We start from the raw sequence: 22,141 nt of genomic DNA on the forward strand, positions 1-22,141 counted from the left end.
TTTTTTCTTATTTTATTTTATTTTTATTTTTTCTTTTGGAGGGGAACCTGGGAAAGGAGATATGTAAATAAAGAAAATATCTAATAAAAAAAATATTAAAGTGAGAAATGCATCAGGTTAATTTGGAAAGAAAGGAGGTTTAGAGAATGTTTAAAAAGTCCCAGGAAAAAAAATACTTCCGATAGTCCTAAGTGATTTTCTTGGTAAATAAAAGTCACTACACATTGTGAAAAATCACCTTTCAAACAGTATTGAGAATGTTCCGCAGATAACTTTATTTTTAAAATCGTGCAGTGCAGTGGCTAGGGGTGATCATCTGCAGCCATGTTCCTCAACCTTCCTAATGCCCTGGCCCTTTACTCCAGTTCCTTGTGTTCTGATGATCCTCAACCATAAAATTATTTTAATGCTACTTCATAGCTGTAATTTTGCTACTTTCATCGATCATAACCTAAATATCTGTCTTTTCTGATGGTCTTTGAGGGTCGTGACCTACAGATTGATCACCACTGATTTAAGGTGATGTTCTTAACTCTCACAAACTTGCAAGGACCTTGGTACATGCGGGCTTTCTTTTAAATTTTATTCTCAGCATATTTGGGGTGTACGTTCTTGTGTGCCTAGCAGATGGCAGGTATCAAAATCAGCAAAAGAAGTAGACATATCACATACAATCTCCATGTCTATCTTGCTTTAGTCCCACTAAAATTCTGGCTCAGTTCTCCACTCTCATTTTATTTCTTGGTATTATTGTCATGGCGTGACATTTCAAATGTTCCCCAAGTTATAATCTGGTAGCTATAGAAGTGCCCATTACCCTGCTTTGATGTCACAATTTGAGTAATCTGCTGCTGTGTGGATAACAGGGTTTCTTGAATGGAACAGCGTTACTTTGGAGTGTCCCACTGCTTCATTAGGAGTCTGCCAAAAAAGACTTTTTTGTTGTGGTTTCATTGCTGCAAAAATTCCTTTTGACAATAAAGATACTTTGGGGGGTATTAAATTCTATAAACTGATATTGTGTAATTTAGAACAAAATGATAGAAAATAGAAAAAGGTTCTCAGAGACTTTCCTCATATGTCTTTAATTACTTTAATCCATACTTTTTTTTTTAACCATGTATGAGGTAGATTTAAATGTAAGAATATATTGATTTATAGAGTAGATCATTTTGTAGCTTTTGTGAAGCTTTGAGTCATGGATCATTTCATATTTCCAGTTACTTATAGCAACATGGACCCAACACCTTTTTCTTCTGTATTCTGGAGCCCCATTTAAGTAATAGTAAATGAATATAAGAGTATAATCTCTCAAGGTAAAATGGAGACTTTCCTGTATGTGGAGAATACATGGAGTGATTCAATTTATGCACATATTGCATTAAATATATTCTTTGTATTTGTTACATTTCACATTCCACAGCCCATGAGAAAGAATTTCACTAAGATGTGACAAATGACCTGGGAAGGAATCATATAAACATGTTCAGGTCAGTGTCCCGAGTCACCCCAGAAAAATTCCACTCCCTTCTCTTCTGTTTTGAAGGGGAACTTGGAAGCTATCAATATATTCGAGATGGTGAATCTTCAAGATGTGCAGAGGCTGAGGCTGGGGCTAGAAGAGCAGCCTCACTAGAATACAACTTTCTACAGACTTTCATAAATGAAAAGAACAGAATAAATACATGAAACTGGGATAAAGGGAGATGGTTATTTTGACAAAGACATCGAGATGTGGGGTTTCTTGGTTGCTCCAGCTTAGCCTGTTCTGTCTTAATAGAATCCTTGTTAAGACAGAATCCTCCTGTTCTGTCTTAACACAGGATCCTTGAGAGCACTGGGAATTACAGGGACTAACTAGCAGACAAAATGCTTCCAATGACATATACACAGAAAATAATCTATGTACCTGAAGAATAAAGCTCTGCGTGTTAAGTATTGTTCTGTGGTCTTAAATGTCTAGTGGAGATTCATAGTGTTGGCAAGAGTGTTCTCTTCCCTAGTCAATATCTTGGTTGGGGCTTAATGGTAGAATTTGTAGCTAATGTGCAGGAGGCCCTGCATTGTATCTCTAATATCATAAAAATGAAAATAGTTGCTCTAGTCAGCATTTATGAGCCCTTCCCCCACACATATATCTACACATAAAGCTAGAGACTGGGCATGCTTGTCTGGACAAAGGCAAACTGAAGAGTAAGGACTGGGGAAGACTCTGGGAAAATGACCTGGTCATTGCGTGATCAGATGATGGCGATGTTTACCCTTCTGATGAGACCCACCTGTAATCAAAGAGCTTTTAATTTGTGATGGAGGTCTCAACCACAATTCCTAGTGACAATTCTGTAACAAAGTTAACTTTGCTCCAACATGAAAAACTGAGACAAAAATAAATAGAAGTCAATACTTGGAATAAGATGAGACAATATAGTTAACAAGAATAAAAGTTGAAAAAGTTTACTCAGGTACGTGATACAATAGTCTTAAAATTAAAAACAGTACAGTATTTGAAAGAAAAAATAGAAATAAAGAAATGATGGAAACCCGTTTTTTTGGGGGGGTGGGTAGTTCTTGTTGTTTACTGATTTTCAAATCAGTAAAACCCTGAAAGAACTTTGACTTTAATAAAAAGATAGATAGATAGATAGATAGATAGATAGATAGATAGATATATGGATAAATAAATAAATAAATAAATAAATAAATAAATAAATAGTAAAGCATTGCTAAAAATGATTCCAAAGAAGAGGAAAGCCTATATAGTTCTATGCACTTTTCCATTTCATTTGAATTTCAGTTTAAATTGTTCTTAGAACAATGAAGATTTCATTAACAGCAACAACAAAAAAAATGTGAAAATTTGTCATTGGGATGAGGGAAGAAATCCAAAATATAAAAACAATATATATATATATATATATATATATATATATATATATATACCCTCAGAAGCTACAAATTCATGAGTTGACATGAAATTTTAAAATGTGTCTACAGAAATATGATATAGAATATAAGGAAAATAGAATGACAAGAAGATATTTGTGTCATAGAGACCAGCAGAATTCACTGATACAAATGTGTACTTGTATTCTTCTGGATCTCTGTTCTACCCTTATATGACTCTATGTGCATGAAGGCACTTTTTAAATTCAGTTGGATTAGAATACAAATGTACCAGAGACTAAAGATGGTTTAAAAATCTTAAATGAGGAAAGGAATTCTGTGTCATTTCTGGAGGTTCTCAGGGAAATCACATGCATTTTTACCTGCTTCTGGAAGTTTCTGAGTTCCTTTGCTTGTTGTCCAGCATCACTAAAAACTCTGCTATCCTTAAATCTCATTTGATCATGCCCCTTTGTCTCTTCTTTTAGACTGGAATTGCTCTCTGCCCACTTGGATTTTCTAAAGTCATCACTGTAACGAGACCCTTTCAGTAACTATATATGCAATGTCCCTGTGAGCACGTAAATTTTGCATGTTCATAGATACTAAGAAACAGGGTATGGTGATTAAGAGAGATTTCTTCACCCTAGCCATATGGGCCGGGTCATAGATCAGGAAGTCTGTGTTATCATTAAGTCCTTGGTAATCTGATAAAACACCAAAAACTGGGGGCAGACAAGAAATAGAAATGCAAATGGCTCTAATCCAAATGAGGAAGTTACCTGCTGAAGCAAACCACAGCTCTAATCTCCAATCTAAGAATTTTATTCTAGAGCCAAATGTGAGAGACCACAGCCTGGAAAGGAGGATTTGGGTTATCCTGAGTACCGTGTTCTCATGTAGAAGTAGTTGCATGATATTTTAGTTGCTGAACAAAGAAAGTGCCACGGACTGGGTTTCTGTGGTGACCCCTTATTCTGTGGGGTGATGAAAGTTCTGGCCAGGTGGGCAAGGGATTCAGCGCGTGATAAATAGAGTCGACACAAGGGAGTGCTGAGTCTGTATTTCTTAAAAATGGCATGAGGTTTTTACAGTCATTGCAAGAGAGAAATGAAAAATCTAGCAGCTCAACAGTTGAGGTACATTTGAGGTCACCTGAAACACACTGGGTCTAAAGCAGCAGCCATCTCCTCTGGACTGGTGCAGCACTCCCGGCTCCGAGCACGCTCAGGCTGCATGGGCCCAACCAGAGTCCGGGGGCCTCCATGTGTGCCAGCCAGGTGGGTAGAGGCTCGAATCTCAAATCTACAATCTCCAGTCTTCAATCTTGAATACTGACTGCTGCATACTATCTCTCACACACACTCAGCTCAAGGTCCTGCCCATCCTTAGTAAAACACCCACTATGCTAATCTTCTAGGCTAGTAGAGACTTGTCTCTTTCTTGCTAATTCCTAGGAGTGGTTCAGCTGCATGCAGTACCTGGCTGAGAATGAGGATTCTACTTGACCTTGCCCTGGGATAAATCTCCCATTCAGTAAGCTTCAATGTCCTACCCACAATGCTGAAGGCAATTAGTCTGGAGGGGTAATATTCCAATCCAGGGTTTGGCTAAGATGTTGGAACATTGGTAAAGGTCAGAGAGCAATGTCCAATTTGTCTAGCTATTAATAAATCATATCTTGATGGGCACCTAGCACACGAGTTCACAAGGACATATCTGAGCTACCTCTGAGTTAGGGGATGCCACTACTGACTGAATACCCAGGAGGCACAAACTCCCTTTGAAGTCATAACACCTCTTGTCTGCGATCAGGCTTTTACCCCTGATATTGCAGATGTAACTGGAATAGACGAGTGGGCATGGCAAGAAAGGGCATCTCTGTTGTAGGTTTCAGATTCTGTTTGGTGGCATGCTTAACTTTTGTATTGGTGAGAGATAGTGGTTTCCTACAAACATTGTGCATTTTTGTTTGTTTGTTTTATAGTCATAGGAATGGCTTAGACATAGGGATGGACTCAGCTCAGGGATGGGTTATAGATAGGGATGGGATTCAACTCTGGTCTACAACATCCTAACTCTCCATAAAGTTCAGTCCTTTGGCCTTATAGAATCCTTAACATGGGAGCAGCTGACTTCTTTTCTCATTCTCCTTCTCTCCCAAGCTCCTGTGAAGTTTGCTAAACATCTTTACATGCCATAGCAATGTCTGCTTAGCACTAACATATGCACAGAGGTTCTATGTCTCATCCTGTAAAAGCAGGCCACAAATGTAAATGTGACCAAAAGGCCCCCAATAGGGAATAAGTGCTAAACAAAATCTATATATTAGAACAGTACTCAGAAATAAAATTTAACTGGAGCATTTCTATATTGTCATCATGGATAGACAGAGCAACATATATATGTATATACATATGAACAATATTTAAACAAACATTTAAAAATTGTTGACAATACTATATATTATTTATGAACACATTGATACTTAACTAAAGTATGACATGGCATTAAATAGTCTAATTCAGCTTGAAAATGTTATTTCTAAATAACAAAAATGAAGGTAGGCTTACAATAGACATGGGAATTTTATATGAACTTGTGGGTCTGTGTTTACTTAAGGGCCTCTGGATGAACTATTTGCTCTTTACTAAAAAGGCAGAGGACCTTTTTTATCTCCCATTTATTGGTTAAAAATATTTAGTAGATTTAAAGCAGTCCTAACTGCAGGGATAATGACCTAAGGTACCTCAATAATGGCTTTTATTTTATAACACTTTCTGTTAATCTGTAAGCATAAACACGTCCTTACATTTCCAGAAGAGGCTAAAAACTAGGGGAGTTTTTAAGTTGCAAAGATTCCCTTTACAGCTGAGTACTTGCAAGGTAATTTACAGATGACAGCATGATCTATAAATGTCAAGCAGGCATAATTATCACAGCATCTCCAGTTTGAAAGACAAATCCACAGCTTACGCCTGTTTCATTAAAAAGGCCCACTGCCTTCTATGAAGGGATCGATTCCCGTTTTGGTGCGGACAGGAGTGTTCATTGTGTGTGGTTGTTTATAGGGTGATTCCACTCACACGAAAGGGCAGCACAAATCCAGGAATGGGGAGTGCGTGGATCACGCTGCATTGTCCTGGGAGTGGGCGTGGATCATGCTGCATTGTCCTTTTTCTTCTGCAGATAGTGAACCTCAGTAGACAAGAGACTCCCTGGATGCAGACACCAGGGTCCAGATATTTATGATGTTCCACATAGGGCATTCAGAGTCCCTTAATCACAAGAAATTTCACAGGTCAAACTAGAAAAAGAATAGATATGGTACCTTTAAATATTACTAAATATTATTATTATTATTATTATTATTATTGTTATTAATTTAACCTCAGAATATGAGCTTGTAAAAGCTACAACTCAAGGAGATAAAATTCTTTTATTAAAATATAAAGAAAGCAAAAGATTAGGAGTTCTTTATAAAATGCTCTGGGCTTAATAGACCCTGCCACACCCATGTTCCTTGACTTGGTGAGACCAGCTGGCCATAAACTGCTGATGTCTACCTGTCTCCATTCCTCTGCCCTGGGATTATAAGCATTCACCACCATCCCTGAATTCAAAGTAAAGGATCAAGCGTGGGCCCTCATGCTCGTTCTACTAAGGTTTTACTGACTCGGCTACTTCCCTGAGCCCCAAACCTTTCTTTATGAAGCGAGAGTGCAGGGCATCTTGGAAAAGGAAAACCATTTTCTAAAACCACAAACGACTTAAAAGAGTTGAATAGATTTCTGAATCTCTTGGTTTGGACTGTCAGGGCAAATGCCATGCATTTAGTCGCTAAACAAAATAAATTGATTTTCTCAAAATCTAGAACCTGGGCATCCCAAACCATAGTGTGGTGGCAGGGTTCTTTCTCTCTCCTCCATCTAGAACTTGGATGTACACAGCCTTTGCTTCTGTCTTCCCACGTTCTCTCTCTCTCTTCCTCTTTCATTATCTCTCTCTCCCCCTCCCACCTCTCTTGTGGCATATGCTGTCCTCTTTATTTTCTAAATGTTCTAATGTTTATAAATTTCTAAGTATTCTAAATGAATATTAAGCAGTTACACACTTGATATGACCTTCATCTGGCATCATCTAAGAGTGTGACCTTAACCATCAGTGACTTAACAAAGCATATGGATGTGGAAATATCACTATAAACTGGTCACTAGTATAAGCAGCCATGAGCGTGCTTTCTTCTGCACACCGTTTAGAGTGGTAGATCCCCTATTTACATATCTTCCGAAGTAATAAATCTCAAGCCATTGTGCCTATGGATGGAGGGATCACTCTGAAAACATTTTTGCAGCCCATCATTCCACCAGACTATGTTGGCTTATCTTTGGTATCTAGTGTTCAAACGTTGACATGTATACATCTCTATGAAAATTATCCTTTTCCTCTTGAAGTTTTGGGTACTTTTGACCTGGATTAAGGTTGAGAAAAATAAAGGAATAGGAGTTAGTATGTGGAATATCATCTTTCTAATTCTGATTTTCTTCCACTCATAATTGTTTAACCTCAATTAAATTAATATTCCAAACCCCCTAACATGAAATGTTTTCAGACCTACTTTTTTGAAAAGATTTGTTTTATTTCAAATCGTGTGTTTGTGTGGGAGTATATGCATGTGAGTGCAGCTGTCTAATGTGGCCAGAAGAGGGCATCAGATCTCCTAGTGCTGGAGTTACAGTAAGATGTCTGACACAGATACTGGGAACTGAGCTCAGATTCTGGCTCCTAGAGGGACTACTGAGCCATCGCTCTTGCCTCTCCCGTCCACTTTTGAAGAACCCTCCTACCTCCTGTCTCCCTTCTTTCCTACGAGCACTTCAATATCTCAGCAAAACAGAATGGGTTATAATTTCTTCCCAGTGATGTTTGTAAAGCTCGAGAAACAAGGCTTGTGGGATTAGAGAAAGATTGATTTATAGCACTTGCCAATTTTTATACTGTAAATACTCCCATTATGGTCATTTTTTTAAGTTATTTACACAAAGTCAAGTGGTATGACATTTAACACTTTGGTCCAACGCACTGCAGGTTCACATCCCAACTGGGTAGTCGTATCTGAAGGCTTCAGGTGTATAATTCCCCTGGATGAAATGGTTTTCTCCTGAATCTGAGGAGCTCCTTTCTGCCTTTTGATATGTCAGCCCTGACAGCCTTCTCAGCTGGCTCATCACCCCCTCTCTTGTGCTTCTCTGTAGCATAATTATCACGGTGTGGACTTCATCTTATATGTCTGCTCTAATAGAACTGCTTTCCAATCAGACTTTTGAACTCTTTGATTCTACTTAAACTTTGCACGTGAAAAAAATTGATGCCAAGAGCCAAAGAGTATGTAGAAATGTAATCAATACTGCATCTAAAGAAGTATCTCAATAGTTCTTAGAATAGATAACTTAGTCTCAAGCTTCCGCTTGCCTTCATATGACAGTGAACAAATTAGGCTCTGTGAGTCCACGTTCTTCTCCTCTGCAAAGTGAATATAATAAAGTGTAACTCAGAGCATAGCTGTGAGTGGGCACAGCCCAGGCCAAGTCATTAAGTATTAATAGTTTCCATCATGAAGGGCACACTATGGGCAGAGGTAGAATGCATCATCTATAGGCATCTCTCTAGGGTGGAGTGGTTTTGTTGCTACATGTGAAACAGAGTAAACATTGTTATTTTTATTTTGAGATGGGGGCGTCTTACCTAGGACTCCTAGTTTCAAGAAATGCTCCTGCCTCAGCCACCTGAATAGATAGAACAAAGGGTGTTTTCCACTGTTTATAATAAGTCTATGTTCTTAATATTAAATATATATTATGGTTCTGTTCTGATGTCTGTACCTTAAAAATTCCCATTAAAACATCAAATTAGAGTAAGTGAGATGTCTCAGGATGTTAAAACATTGCTGCTAATCCCTACCCACATAATTGAAAGGAGGAAAACAATGCCACAAAGCTATCCTCTTACCTCCACATATATGCCTTGGTATACACACACACACACACACACACACACACACACACACACACACCATATACACACATATACACTATACACACACATGTACACACACATACATGCACACACACACACACCATTCACACACACCCTATACATACATGCACACACACACATACACACATATACCACACACACATACACACACACACATACACACACCACATACACACACATACACACACACCCACACATGCACACACATACAACACACCACAACACACACACACACCAAACACTAACAGAGAGAGAGAGCTCAAACTAATTATTAACCTTTTTCTTATTGTCAGATTTTCATAATGCTCGTTGCATCTATTTAATCTGTTCCAATTTTCTTTTCTGCTGTCATTCTTTCAGCCTTTGTGTGCGTGATTCCTTCCCTCTGACTGTCCAGCCTTGTGTGATGCCAAAAGACTGTGAGACTTCTGAATGGTCCCCGTGGAGCCCCTGCTCCAAGACCTGCCGTTCTGGAACTTTATCACCCGGAGTTAGAAGCAGGAGCCGGAACGTGAAGCATATTGCTATTGGAGGTGGCCAGGAGTGCCCAGAACTTCTTGAGAAAGAGACCTGCATTGCTGAAGGGGAATTTCTGCAACCATGTCCCAGGTATTTCACTCTTGAGTATTTTAATACCTATAACTTCCTCTGAAGTGGTGATAGGAAGGATCAGTAAACCTGGCCAGAACCTGTGTCTCCTGAATCTTTCCCAGTATAGGACTCCTTTACTTGATGATGCAGCACAGTGGCTTGAGAGCAGAGACTTCAGTGCAGGATCTCACCATTCAAGTTCTGTTTCCACAGCACTGATGCTACAGAATTCCCAAAGTGCCTCAAGGTTTTTCATCTTCTGGTGCTATTTGCTTCCTCTTGTACTTCACAGAGTTGATGATGAAAGTGTTTGTTACGTTTGCCTGGCTTAAAAGACATTTGTAAATAGTTGTCACTAGTCCAGAGTCCTTCATAACATGCTCACTGTGCAAATAAGGCCATCAGCAGAGATATTAAATAGTCTCCTGGTGTTGTATTGCTAATGAGTTGCAGCACCCAAGTTCAGATCCTCTTATGAACCTGTATCTTTGCCAGTCTGTGCCACAACTTCTTTTCCAGAGTCCCTGGAGAGGCAGAGGATATTGGAAACTGGCTCACTATCCATTATAAGTCAGATTCTAACATCTTTATATTCATTTGGGGTTGGGGGAGGCTGTCTATATTGCATTTCATAAAGGCCTCCAGGGTATTTCTTTTAGGTTGTGGGGTTGTTGTGAACTCCAAACTCATAATGACAGAAATCCCTGAGGATGGTTGTCTATTGGGAAGTCTATTAGAGATAGAGAGATGTCCGGAACTCCCTGTTAGATATATACCTATTTACAGGAAACATTTTCTAGAGCTTCTTATAGCCTTGAAGACTTGAGGATGAGATTCTTATTCCCGGAAAAATATTAAACAAGGCAAAAAAAAATGGTCTCCTTGTATAAATCAATAATTCTGTGACAAAACCAACTTATGCTCTTGGTTTCCTAAGCCTGGGTAGCTATAAAACCTGGAGGAGAGCATGGTATCCCCTAATGTTGGTCTTATACACAGTTGTGAGCTGTCTGAATCTTCCTTAATGCTGAATAAGACATATATTGTGGAATTTAAAGATACATCTCTGTTGTAAGATTTCTAGTCTATTCTTCATTTACCTTCTTGGTCAGTGTTGACTGAAACACCCTCTCTATGTTATCTATCATCTATCATCTATCTATCTATCTATCTATCTATCTATCTATCTATCTATCTATCTATCAGCAATTAATTTTACTAAAAGGGCTCTTGGATTCTTATTCAAGTTTATTATTTTTTTAAAAAATTATGTATATATCTACGTGTGCCTGTGTCTGAATTTATGTACATATCATTACCCATGGAAGCCAGTGAGGACACTGGATCTTTTGGAGCTCTTATTACAGGTGGTTGTGAGCTGTCTGATGTAAGTTCTAGGAACTGGACTCAGGTCGTCTGCAGGAACAGTACCCTCTTTTGCACTGAGCCATCGCTACAGCTCCAGCCTCCTTAGACTTTTATTGCCCCACACTTCAGTAGGACAGTAAGATGCAGCTCATGGTCCTTTACATAGAATCCATTGGATATTGCCCATTTTACAGCCATCTTTCATAACACTGATTTAGAGGGACTGATTGGCTTGCAGATGGTATAACTAGGATCCTCTTTCTATTTCAGGGCTGGGTACACTTGTAATCAGATTTTTTTTAATGGAACAGTTAATTTTTTTAAAATTTATTTATTTTTTTACACTCCATATTTTATTCCCCCCTTCCAGTGCACCCTTCGACTGTTCCACATTCCTTACCTCCTCCCCACACCTTTATCTCCACGTGGATGTTCCTATTCCCCACCCCACCTGACCTCTAAACTCCCTAGGGTCTCCAGTCTTTTGAGGGTTAAGTGCATCATCTCTAATTGAACAAAGACCGGGGAGTCCTCTTCTCTGTGTGTGTTGTGGGACTCATATCAGGTGGTGTATGCTGCCTGCTTGGTGGTCCAGTGTTTGAGAGATCTCTAGGGTCCAGATTAATTGAGACTGCTGGTGCTCCTACAGGGTGGCCCTTTTCATCAGCTTCTTTCAGCCTTCCCTAATTCAACAACAAGAGTCATCTGCTTCTGTCCATTGGTTGGGTGCAAATATCTGCATCTGACTCTTTTAGCTCCTTGTTGGGTCTTCTGGAGTGCAATCATGCTAGGTTCCTTTTTGTGAGTGCTCCATAGCCTCAGTAATAGTGTCAGGTCTTGGGACCTCCCCTTAAGCTGGATCCCACTTTGGGACTATTGCTGGACCTTCTTTTCCTCAGGCTCCTCTCCATTTCCATCCCTACAATTCTTTCAGACAGGAACAATTATGAGTCAGTTGTGACTGTGGGTTGGCCCCCCTTTCCCTCATTTGATGCCCTGTCTTCCTGCTGGAGGTGGACTCTATAAGTTCCCTCTCCCTACTGTTGAGCATTTCATCTAAGGTCCCTCCATTTGAGTCCTGAGAGTCTCTCACCTCCCAGGTCTCTGCTGCATTCTGAAGGGTGTCCCTAACCTCCTACCTCCGAAGTTGCCTGTTTCCATTCTTTCTGCTGGCCTTCAGGGCTTCAGTCCTTTTCCGTCACCTAATACCAGATCAGGTTGCCCTCTCCCCCGCCAATCTCCTCCTCCCCCAGATCTGTCCACTTTCCCTCCCAGGTCTGTCCCTCCCTCCCCACTTGTGATTTTATGTCCATCATTTATTTGCTGTGGCATCTCAAAATAGCTACTTATCTTCTCTAGGAGACTCCCCTTGATACTGGCATTGTTAATTATATAATTTACATTATAGGACTGAAACAGAGACTGTGTGTGAAAAATCCCAGGCCAGTGCTTAGGACATAAAGACAGTACAAAAGGGAAGCCATCATCTTGCTGTTTTAGGCATAATTCTGTTCCTTTTGTAAAAAGAATCCTCTCATTCCTTATAGGATATATCATAGTAGTTGCATGATGAATGAAATTATTTCTTCTGTGTATTTTGGAAATCTTTTCTTATGGATATCTAATTTGGATTTTGTGATTATGCTCAGGTAGGAGTAGAATCTTGAGTTATCATCATATACTGTTGTGGGCCAGTAATATAACAAAGGCATAACTGAACCAAAGATGAAGGCTTCATAGAAGAGGAGAGTTTCTCCTCCAGGGAGACTCTCTAGAGTGAGAGGGCTCCCTCACTGCTATCACGAAGACTCTCTCAAGTTAAGATATGTATACCAGGCCACACTTAACTGTTTATGTTATTCCTGAACAGCACACTCGGTTGAGACTGGGATAACTATGTACCCAAAGCAAGGACCTTTAGGAATCTTCATTCATTGATATTTAATGTCTGGAAATGGAGACTTGCAGGTTAGTCTGATGGCAAGCTGGCCCTCTAGTTCTGCTGTTTCAACAGTCCCGACTTTGGCATTTATTTAAAAACAAAAAGGCAAAGCTTTTCAAATGGTGATTCTGTTGGAAATGAGCTTCTTGGAGGAACTGCTGAAGTGCCAGCCAGTGTTGCCTGCCGAGAGCAATGTGCTAACTAATGTTTCTCCTTGGTTATGGGCAGGAAAACAAATGCACAACAACAGAGAAATCAGCATCAGCCACTCTTCCTGTTTATCTGGGTTCTGGGCTGTGGCTTCTACCACAGGGAAGATACAGCACACGGCATGAAGGCTGTGCATCTCCTTTTGTTTCTCATATGACATTGGGTGATTAAAATTCATTGTGAGCAATGAAAATGAAAACAAAAATCTATTAAGGAACACAAATGCCCCTATCTCCATCCCAGAATTCATGAGTGTCCACATACATCAAACAATTTAATTCACTCCATTTTTTTCTACAGCAGGAAAATACATGGTTCTGTGCATCTTCACATTGTTTTGATTAAACCCTCACATTGTGACTTGGCTACACCCTTCCTCTGTCTTTTCTATAGAAAACATGTTCGATCATTAAAGAAATAAACAGAGTTCTCATTCTGTGCCAAGCCCAGGGTTAAATGTAGGGAGACTTCATAGTGCACAATAGACAGATGCCCTTCCCTTTATGGACTCAGACTTCTGTTACATGAAAAACCAAGCAAATAAAAATATGTAAAATTTCTTTCTGGTGTATGAGTTGTTAAAAAAATATAATACTAATATTAAGTGAAGAGAGAAACTTCTGGTCTGGGATGTTTTAATGAGCTTTGTCAGCACCACTTATAGAATTAAAGTGTCAGTAGAGGAATTTTATTTAAAAAGATCTATTTGGGTTGGGTATATTATTTTTAAAAAAGTGAATAACTAACCACTTTGGAAATTAGGGGATAGATTCTCCAAGAAAAGCAGGCGGGGGAGAAGAGATCCAGTCCCTGCAAACACCCATTTTTTTCCTCAGCGTAATGTTGAGCGAGGATGCCTTAGCATCTGGGCTCCATAGACTCACCACAACAGTGACCAGTGTGTGTCAGTGCTTAGAGTATCAGTGTGTGGAAGAAGCCTAACCGAAAGGAGCCAGGTTCAAGGTGCAGCTGAGAATAGAACATGTTGGAAGTTGTGTAACTTGATTTGAAACGAGATAAGAACTAGTCCTCCTGTGCTCCTAAGGGCACACTCTAGAACTAAGAGTTAGTGCCGTCCACACTTGCCTCGTCTCGGGGGTGTGCTTTTGACACAGACTCAAGGACAGCTCAAGCAAGACCCTTCTCCAACCTCACACAGTTCATTATCAGATGTTTACTCTTCTCAGCTACAGGATAACATTAAACACATTAACTGGGGGTCATAACTGTGAGAAGGAGAGGCGTCTCCTTTTCAGCTGTGACTTTGAGTTCTATGGGATTCTTCTCACTATTGCACATTATTTTTTTTTGTCCTGAGACACAAAAAGATATACAATGCATAAAAATGCCTAGGGCCTTGTTTTTCTTTTTCCCTGAGTCACAGTGAAAATCCAAAATGTTAGATCCACATGCCAATGCTTTCAAACACTGTGCAAGCTGAGGCAGCCTTGTGGACTGTGAAGTCCTAATAAAGCAAAGGACAGGGGCTGTCAGGCGTTAATCTCCTCACGTCAAAGAAGTAGGACAGACCAACATTCTGAAGTAGCTGCAAAGAGAGCCCCATTCTAGTAAAAGAACTTGTAATGATCACACGAGGATGTTGAGAGTCACTTGCAATACATCTTTGTTAGAAATGACACTTCCTGCCAGCAACTTCTATCACCCGTGGGTGGAAGACAATTTTCATATGAAAATGGCTGTTCCTCCTCTTACATAATCATTTAAAGTTTGAAACTGAATAGCAAGCAGCTCTATAGTATAGTGACAGTGGCCCAATGTTGAGTAAATCTCTTAGAAAGTTTCAAGGCAGAAGCTGCATGGCTAATGGTACCATACAGACTATGCAACATTACCACAGAGAAATGACAATTTGTTAAATGTGTTTCCAATACCTTGGCCTGGCACAGAATAGATAGGTTCTGTGAAACCACCCTTCCCTCATTACTGCTGACATGTGTGAATTTATCCTTATTACAAGTAGGCTAGATATCCTTGACAAAAAGTCTGTCTGTGCAAACTCATGCTGAGAGGCATTTCCAGGCTCCCACATTCCCTTTTGATTTGCTCATTACATGGCTCCAGGGATCAGCTCAGATATCCCTAACATCACATTGAAGCACTGAGCTCAATTTTAGATTTTCTAGATAAAAATTCTTTCTTCCTTATGTAAACTCTGGAGACTAAAATTTCAGGGGTGACTGTTGGAGTCAGCCAGAATGTTAGGGAAAGTGTGGGTGAAAACCCAACCTGATTGCCTTATTTTCTTTGCCCTATGGCAAAATAAGAAAGTCTGTTGGGGGCTACTTCTCTTCAAGATCTGCTTCAGTCTCTCACTAGGTTAATCAGAAAAGAGGAAACAGAACACACTGATTTGTTCATCCAGTGACTCCTGAAAAACATGTTCTTCCAAAAAGAACAGTACCTACACATTGTCTATGAGTGCCTAGCAATGATGTTTGTGCATGTGAACCCACACATTGGTAGGGCTGGCCTGCCTCCCTCACTCACTCACTCTTTCCCTCTCTCCCTCTTTCCCTCCCTCCCTTTATCTCTCCCTCCTTCCCTCCCTCCCTTTATCTCTCCCTTCCTTCCTTCTATCCCTTTTCCCTCCCTCTCTCCCTCTTTACCTCCTTCTCTCTGTCCCAATTTCCTACTTTCTGTCCTTTTCCCTCCCTCCCTCCCCTTATTTCCTTTCTTCTTTCCTTCCAAGAACTCAGAGAAGAGTGTTTGGCCCATAGTCAATACTGACTAATCACTGGATGAATGAATGTCTGCTCAAGGGCCAGAAAGATCCAGAACAATATTCCTCACACATTATGGTATTGCATGCCTACAGTTATCATCATATGATGTGTGTGAAACAAAGGAAGGTGTTTTTGTGAAAAGAATCTGAAATTAGCTCAGGGAAGATGATCAGGTAGAAACTACTTGAGACAGTGATAACTGTTGAAAGCTTGTGCAGTCTCAGATGGTCTCCTCTGATATCACCTCTGATATTCCGGATTAAAAAGCTTCTGTTTTCATTGGCTGTAACCATTACCTCAGATGGGTTTAGGAGTAAGATCACAGTCTGGATTTGTTCACAACTTGGCTTCTAACACACATTGCCATTCGCACCTTTTAAATCTTCTCCCATTGATTTCTCTCAGTGCACCCAACACCCCACACATAATACAAGCTCGATAAAAAGTTGTCAGATAGATTAATGGATTCTTTTAAGGAGCCATTGTTTCAGTTGCTTAAATTAAACAAATTTCTGCAGCAATTGAGAAGTAAAGGAGCCATACCCTGGAACCCTGGAACACTATGGAGTCTCTGTTTCAGAAACGAAACAAGTTTTCTAAGAATTTGAAATGATTTCCTCGGGACATTGGCATCTTTTTATTGGATCTGTCTATTACTGGCGAATGTGGTTTCATGAGTCCTCCTGGACAGAAGATCTGTTCCCCAGTTAGTGTAAGGAAGTTAACGTACTGTTAAGTGCTGTGCGTAACGATAGAAGTCTATTAATAATACATATGTGGAGTTTGGCTAGCAAAGCCATCTGCTGCAAAGCAGAGAGCCTTGCAATTCAGAGTAGCTTTCCATAATCAATAGCCCACTCTATCCAATAAAAAATTACTAGAGCATAAAATGTATAAAGGCTTGACCAGTTCTCTTATGTTGATGGTCTGCTCAGGAAAAAAAAAAGACAAGTTAATTCTTTTCCAAGTACATTTACAACTTTCAAAGGACAACAGACATTATCATAAATTAGTCACGCTGCAGAGCACTGATTTTTAATATACGCACACATTTAATTTGAATACCTTTCGTTGGAGTTTCAATTCCAGGAGTGTTTGCAAATCTATATGTGCTCAATCAAAACATGACTGTTAACTAATGCAATTATTCTATCAATCTGTCATCATTTATTAAGTCACTTAAGATTCTATCCCATGTTCTTGGCTTTATATCTCAGCCATTTGAAAAGGGAGAGAGGAAGCCCATGCTTTACACAGCCTGGAGCCTTCTGAAAGTGTCAAGGTTAGATTTGAAAGGCCAAAGGCTGCAGCAGAGTTGGTTTCTTGTGACTCTTAGAATCCCTTTATGACACATTGATATGGGAATCTTTAAGAAATCATTGCTGAGTGCTTCTTCTTCTTTAATGTTGACTTTGTTCATTTAGGAGAGCTGTACTTGTTGCCCAAAAAAATGGGAATTTTAAGCTTCCCCATCATTTGTCTCTCAACAAAGGGGGATAGTCTTAGTTGGATATCACTCAGAAATCTATGCTGCCTAATGTGTTTAATGCTAGGACTCTAAGTTGCCCTGTCCTAGTCTAGACTTTTTATTTTCTTTTTTGTTTCCTGCATTTTATATGAGAAAGGTATTTCTACATTTATAAGATTGGTCTTTGAGTGAACATTGGTATCTTTTACAATAGTTAATATTTTTATTCTTTGAAATTTACATAGTACATATTGATCCTAGCATCCATCCTGCCTCTCTCCAAGACCCCATCCTCAGTATCCTCATCCGTCTTCCTTCTCAGCCTCACGTTCATTTTTATTGCTCTTTTTAGGATATATTTTTTACTTTTAATTAGGTGTTTACATGTGCCCATGTATGTGCATGTGTCCATGAGTGCAGGTGCATGGGGAGGCCAGAAGAGGGTGTTGAATTCCTAGGAGCTGTAGCTACAGATGGTTGCAATCTGCCTAACTTGGGTCCTGGGAAATAAACTTGGGTCTTCTGCAAAAGCAGCAAGTGCTCTTAATCACCAAACTGGCTCTCCAGCCCCATAATGTTGTTGATTTTACTTTTGTTGTTGCACTGTTATTTAGGCTGCATGTAGCATCTGAGAATGATCTGAGAATCTCATATCTTAGTATTTAAATCTAACGCAGATCTACAGATTAACTGCCAGCGGGTAACAGTCTATAGGCATGAGTTCACGGGTTCAGAAACCAGATTCTAGGATGTAAAGAGGAAGGAAAGGGTTGGATTGCTTAGTTATAATGCCTACTCATGTTCGTCTCCCGGGTATCTGGAATTTGAATATCTTTCTGGAGCTCTGTCCTCTGAGTCTTCAATGTCAAGGAGTTTAACTATTTATATGTGGCAAGGAAGAAATGCCACAATCATTTGTCATTCTTCCTTTTCTCCTCCATCCTCTGCTTAATCTATTAGACAGTTGTTTCCACCTTCATAGGACATCTAGGATGCAATTTCTTTGCTCCATGCTCAGCAGGATGGTTGCAGCCTGCCTTCCTAGGCTTACAAAGCTTTCTCTCATATCATTCCTTTCACTCTTACTGGCATTCTTCACTGCCCTCCTGGGTGTTCCTTTAACACTTACATTACTTCATCTTGTTACCACCACCACCTCAAATTCTCATAATTTGCTATTGCCTTTGGGAATCCATCACTTTTATATTATCCTGGAAGTTTCTCTATGTGGTTTGGTTTTGGGTCTCTGCCCTGGGAGCATCCCTCCTACCACACTGGGCTCTGTACATTTAGGGGGCAGACAAGCATTTCTCCAGCTTCACTTTTTGCTGACCTGCTAGAATGTCAATGTCTAGCTGGTCCTCTCCTCTCTACCCTTTTCAGTCAGGACTCAGGTCTTCCTTGATGAGGCTCTCTGTGTCCATCTCTCTTTTCTGCTGATATGACTCCATGCTAGATTCTGAAACCCACTGGAAGGCAAACATCTTCCCTGGGTTTTGGAAACTGTCATCCTTCCTGCTGTCTGAAATCACTCATAGCAGACAGGGTTAGAATGTCATTGCTGAAGAAAGAGAGGGTAGACACACCATTCCTGATGGAGGCTGCTTATCAGGCACTTTCTGGATTCAGTCTCTGGTACATGACCTTACTACCTTCACCCAGCTCTGCTTTAAGATTTGTAGTCCTTGAATATAATCCGTATTTCCAGTCCTAAAGTTCCCCTACTTGGGAGTGTGTGGGGTTTTCGATGACTGGAGTGAATTAATGTGTTCATTCACTAACAGCAGGGAGCCCAGAGTTGTTTCCTCAGGAGACATGGTTGATTTACACAAAAGGAATTGAAAGGGAGCAATGTGAGGGAGTGGATTTCAAGTCTTTCTTCAAAAAGTCACTGACTCACCTTATAGAAACTTGACTTTGGGAACTGTTAGTGATGATTTGAATTTTCACAAATAGAATAAATGGTGCTGGTCTCACTGGCAGTCTCTATGTAGAAGAATGAAAATAGATCCCTACTTATCACCTTCACAAAGTTCAAGTCCAAGTGGATCAAGGACCTCACCATAAAACCAGATACACTGAATCTAATAGAAGAGAAAGTGGGGAAGACCCTCAAACTCATTGGTACAGAGGGAAATTTCCTGAAGAGAACACCAATAGCTCAGGCACTAAGATCCACAATTGATAAATGGGACCTCATGAAACTGCAAAGCTTCTGAAAGGCAAAAGATACCATAAATAGGGCAAATGGAAAACCTACAGATTAGGGGAAAAAAATCTTTTCTAATCCTCTATCCAATAGAGGGCTAATATCCAAAATACATAAAGAACTTAAAAACTTAACCTCCACAAAAACAAATAATCTAATTTTAAAATGAGGTACAAAGCTAAATAGAGAATTCACAACAGAAGAATCTCACATGGCCTAGAAGCACTTAAAGAAATGTTCAAAGTCCTTAGTCATCAGGGAAATGCAAATTATAATGACCCTGACCCTGAGATTCCACCTTACACCAATCAGAAGGGCTAAGATCAAAAACTCAAGTGACAGCACCTGCTGGTGAGGATCTAGAGAAAGAACATTCTTCCATTGCTGGTGGGATTGCAAGCTGGTGGTCCCTCAGAAAATTGAAAATAGTTCTACCTGAAGACCCAGATATACCTGAATATATGGTTGGGCATATATCCAGAAGATGCCCCACCATACCACTATGTTCATAGTAGCCTTATTTATAATAGTCAGAAGCTGGAAACAACTCAGACGTCCCTCAACCAAAGAATGACTATAGAAAATATAGTACATTTACACAGTGGGATACTGGTCAGTCATTAAAAATGAGGGCATCATGAATTTTGCTGGAAATAGATGGAACTAGAAAGTCTTTTGCTTGATTTTTATTTTCTCTTCCTCTCAACTATCTTTCCTCTATCCAAAATGCTGAAATTTAACCCGGCGAAGCTACAAGAGTGTAATTACAAAACAACTCATTTACGGGGATTCTAAGCCATGTTTCTGTGTGATTAGAAGAAGGATTATCTTGATAGTGAAAAATGGTAGTGTATAAACATCACTGACAGGCTCACCAGGACCAATGGAGGATATTTGTGTTTAAGCCCAGACACAGTTCCTCCAGTCAGTACCAGGACTTGCTGGTTTTTGGAGTAAACAGGCAGGCAGAACATTTGTTATGTACTGACCATCCATTCAGTTTTACCAGAGGGAAAAACTGCCACAACAGAGTCCAGTGCACTTGATTCTGACTTCTACTCTACCACTTGCTGGATGCCACCAGAGACATTAGTTCCATGCCCATTCTCTCATATGTAGCAGTAAATAATGTTTTCTTATACGATTATGAAGAATGTAAGTTGAAGCACTGTGCCTTCACTCACCAAGGAAAAGCCTACCGTAGAATAAGCAGCACGAAATGTTGGATGCCATTTTTCCACTACTTAAATTACTTACGGACACCCAAACAGTAATGCCATGTTTATCCTTTACAGCCAGACAGTCATGACAAAGGCAAATAAATCCTATATATATATAGGAGTAGGGGTCCATGGAAATTCACTCACTTCTTTTCCTTTAGTATTTACCTTTGCCACTAGAAGCCACTTACAGAGGGTTGCTTCCGTAGAGGACACAGGTCTCTGGTTTCTAAAGCTCCAGATACTTGTCCTGAGCAGGAGGGCAAAATGAGGATGTGTTGAAAGGCCCCAGAGTTGGAGATAGAGGTTTGCTGGTCTTTGACACACTCCGTCATTAAAGAGAATGTTACAAGCTGGAGAGCCAGCCTTTGCCAAGGCCCATCGCCACAAGCACTTCTGAGGAAGCAAGAGTATCCGTTTAGCTGAGCGTACTCCTTTGATTTTTTATTCTGTCAGATCCTTAGAGACACACTCTCTCAGGTTGGTGAGGTTCATGGCGTTGTGCTTTCATGGCTGCTGGGTGATTTGTGACTAAACTTTGCAGAGGCTCTTGGAAAACAGGAAGTGAAAGAGATGAGCGAAGTGTGAAATGACCCACGTTTAAAAAGGAGCACACGCTCTTTACTGGGTTGCTTTTCTCTTTGCCTCTTGCTGCTTTGGTATTTTCTCAGGGATGGAAAACAATTGTTGTGGTAAAGGCCCCGTTTTTCTTCAGAGATTTTTTTTTTTTGTCCCTTGCTAGGGAACAGAAGTTGGGCCTTCCCGGTTAGTTAACGAGCCACCACCAGAGATTTTGTTTCTTTGGGTACATTTCTTAGTCATTAAGCTTTCCTTTTCATTTTCCTTCACACTGACTTCTAAAATCTAACTGTCACTAATTATTACAGGGCTGTGAAGATTAGTTGAAAAAGCAGTTGGTACAAGATAACCCCTTCCCAGTTTGACTTTCAATGCTTCTGAACTCTTTCCCATGCTCTTCTCTCTGTATGCTGAAATGGGAATGTCAAATTAAAAAAATATCTAATGCAGAATACTTTAAATTTTAAAAACATTTAAAATGAAGGAAGGCCATCCAGATATTGTCCCATCTAGGGATCCATCCCATCTACAGACACAAAACGCCACACTATTGCTGATGTCAGTAAGTGCTTGCTGGCAGGAGCCTGCCATACTTGTCCCCTGAGACTCTCTGCCAGTGCCAATATAGATATGGATGATCACAGACAACCATCTGACAGAGCATGGGGAACCCAATAAAGGAGTTAGGGGAGGGACTGAAGGAGCTGAAGTGTTTTTCAACACCAACCATAGGAAGAATAATATCAACCAACTAGGCCCACCAGAGCTCCTAGGGACTAAACTACCAACCAAAGAATACACATGGAGGGAATCATGGCTCCAGCTGCATATGTAGCAGAGGATGGCCTTATCTGGCATCAGTGGGAGGAG

At 40.1% G+C, this 22,141-nt stretch overlaps 1 protein-coding gene across 2 annotated transcripts in view; it reads left to right on the forward strand.

The window, feature by feature from the left end:
• Thsd7b (thrombospondin type 1 domain containing 7B) overlaps nt 1-22,141 on the forward strand; it is an 895,860-nt gene that overhangs the window by 318,486 nt on the left and 555,233 nt on the right. For both annotated transcript variants that reach the window (XM_031381328.1, XM_031381317.1), the window contains exon 4: nt 9,301-9,549. In XM_031381328.1, coding sequence (XP_031237188.1) covers nt 9,301-9,549 — 249 coding nt within the window. The remainder of the gene's footprint in view (nt 1-9,300; nt 9,550-22,141) is intronic.

The sequence above is a fragment of the Mastomys coucha genome, unplaced genomic scaffold (assembly GCF_008632895.1).
Source record: "Mastomys coucha isolate ucsf_1 unplaced genomic scaffold, UCSF_Mcou_1 pScaffold1, whole genome shotgun sequence".
Classification (NCBI taxonomy): Eukaryota; Metazoa; Chordata; class Mammalia; order Rodentia; family Muridae; genus Mastomys; species Mastomys coucha.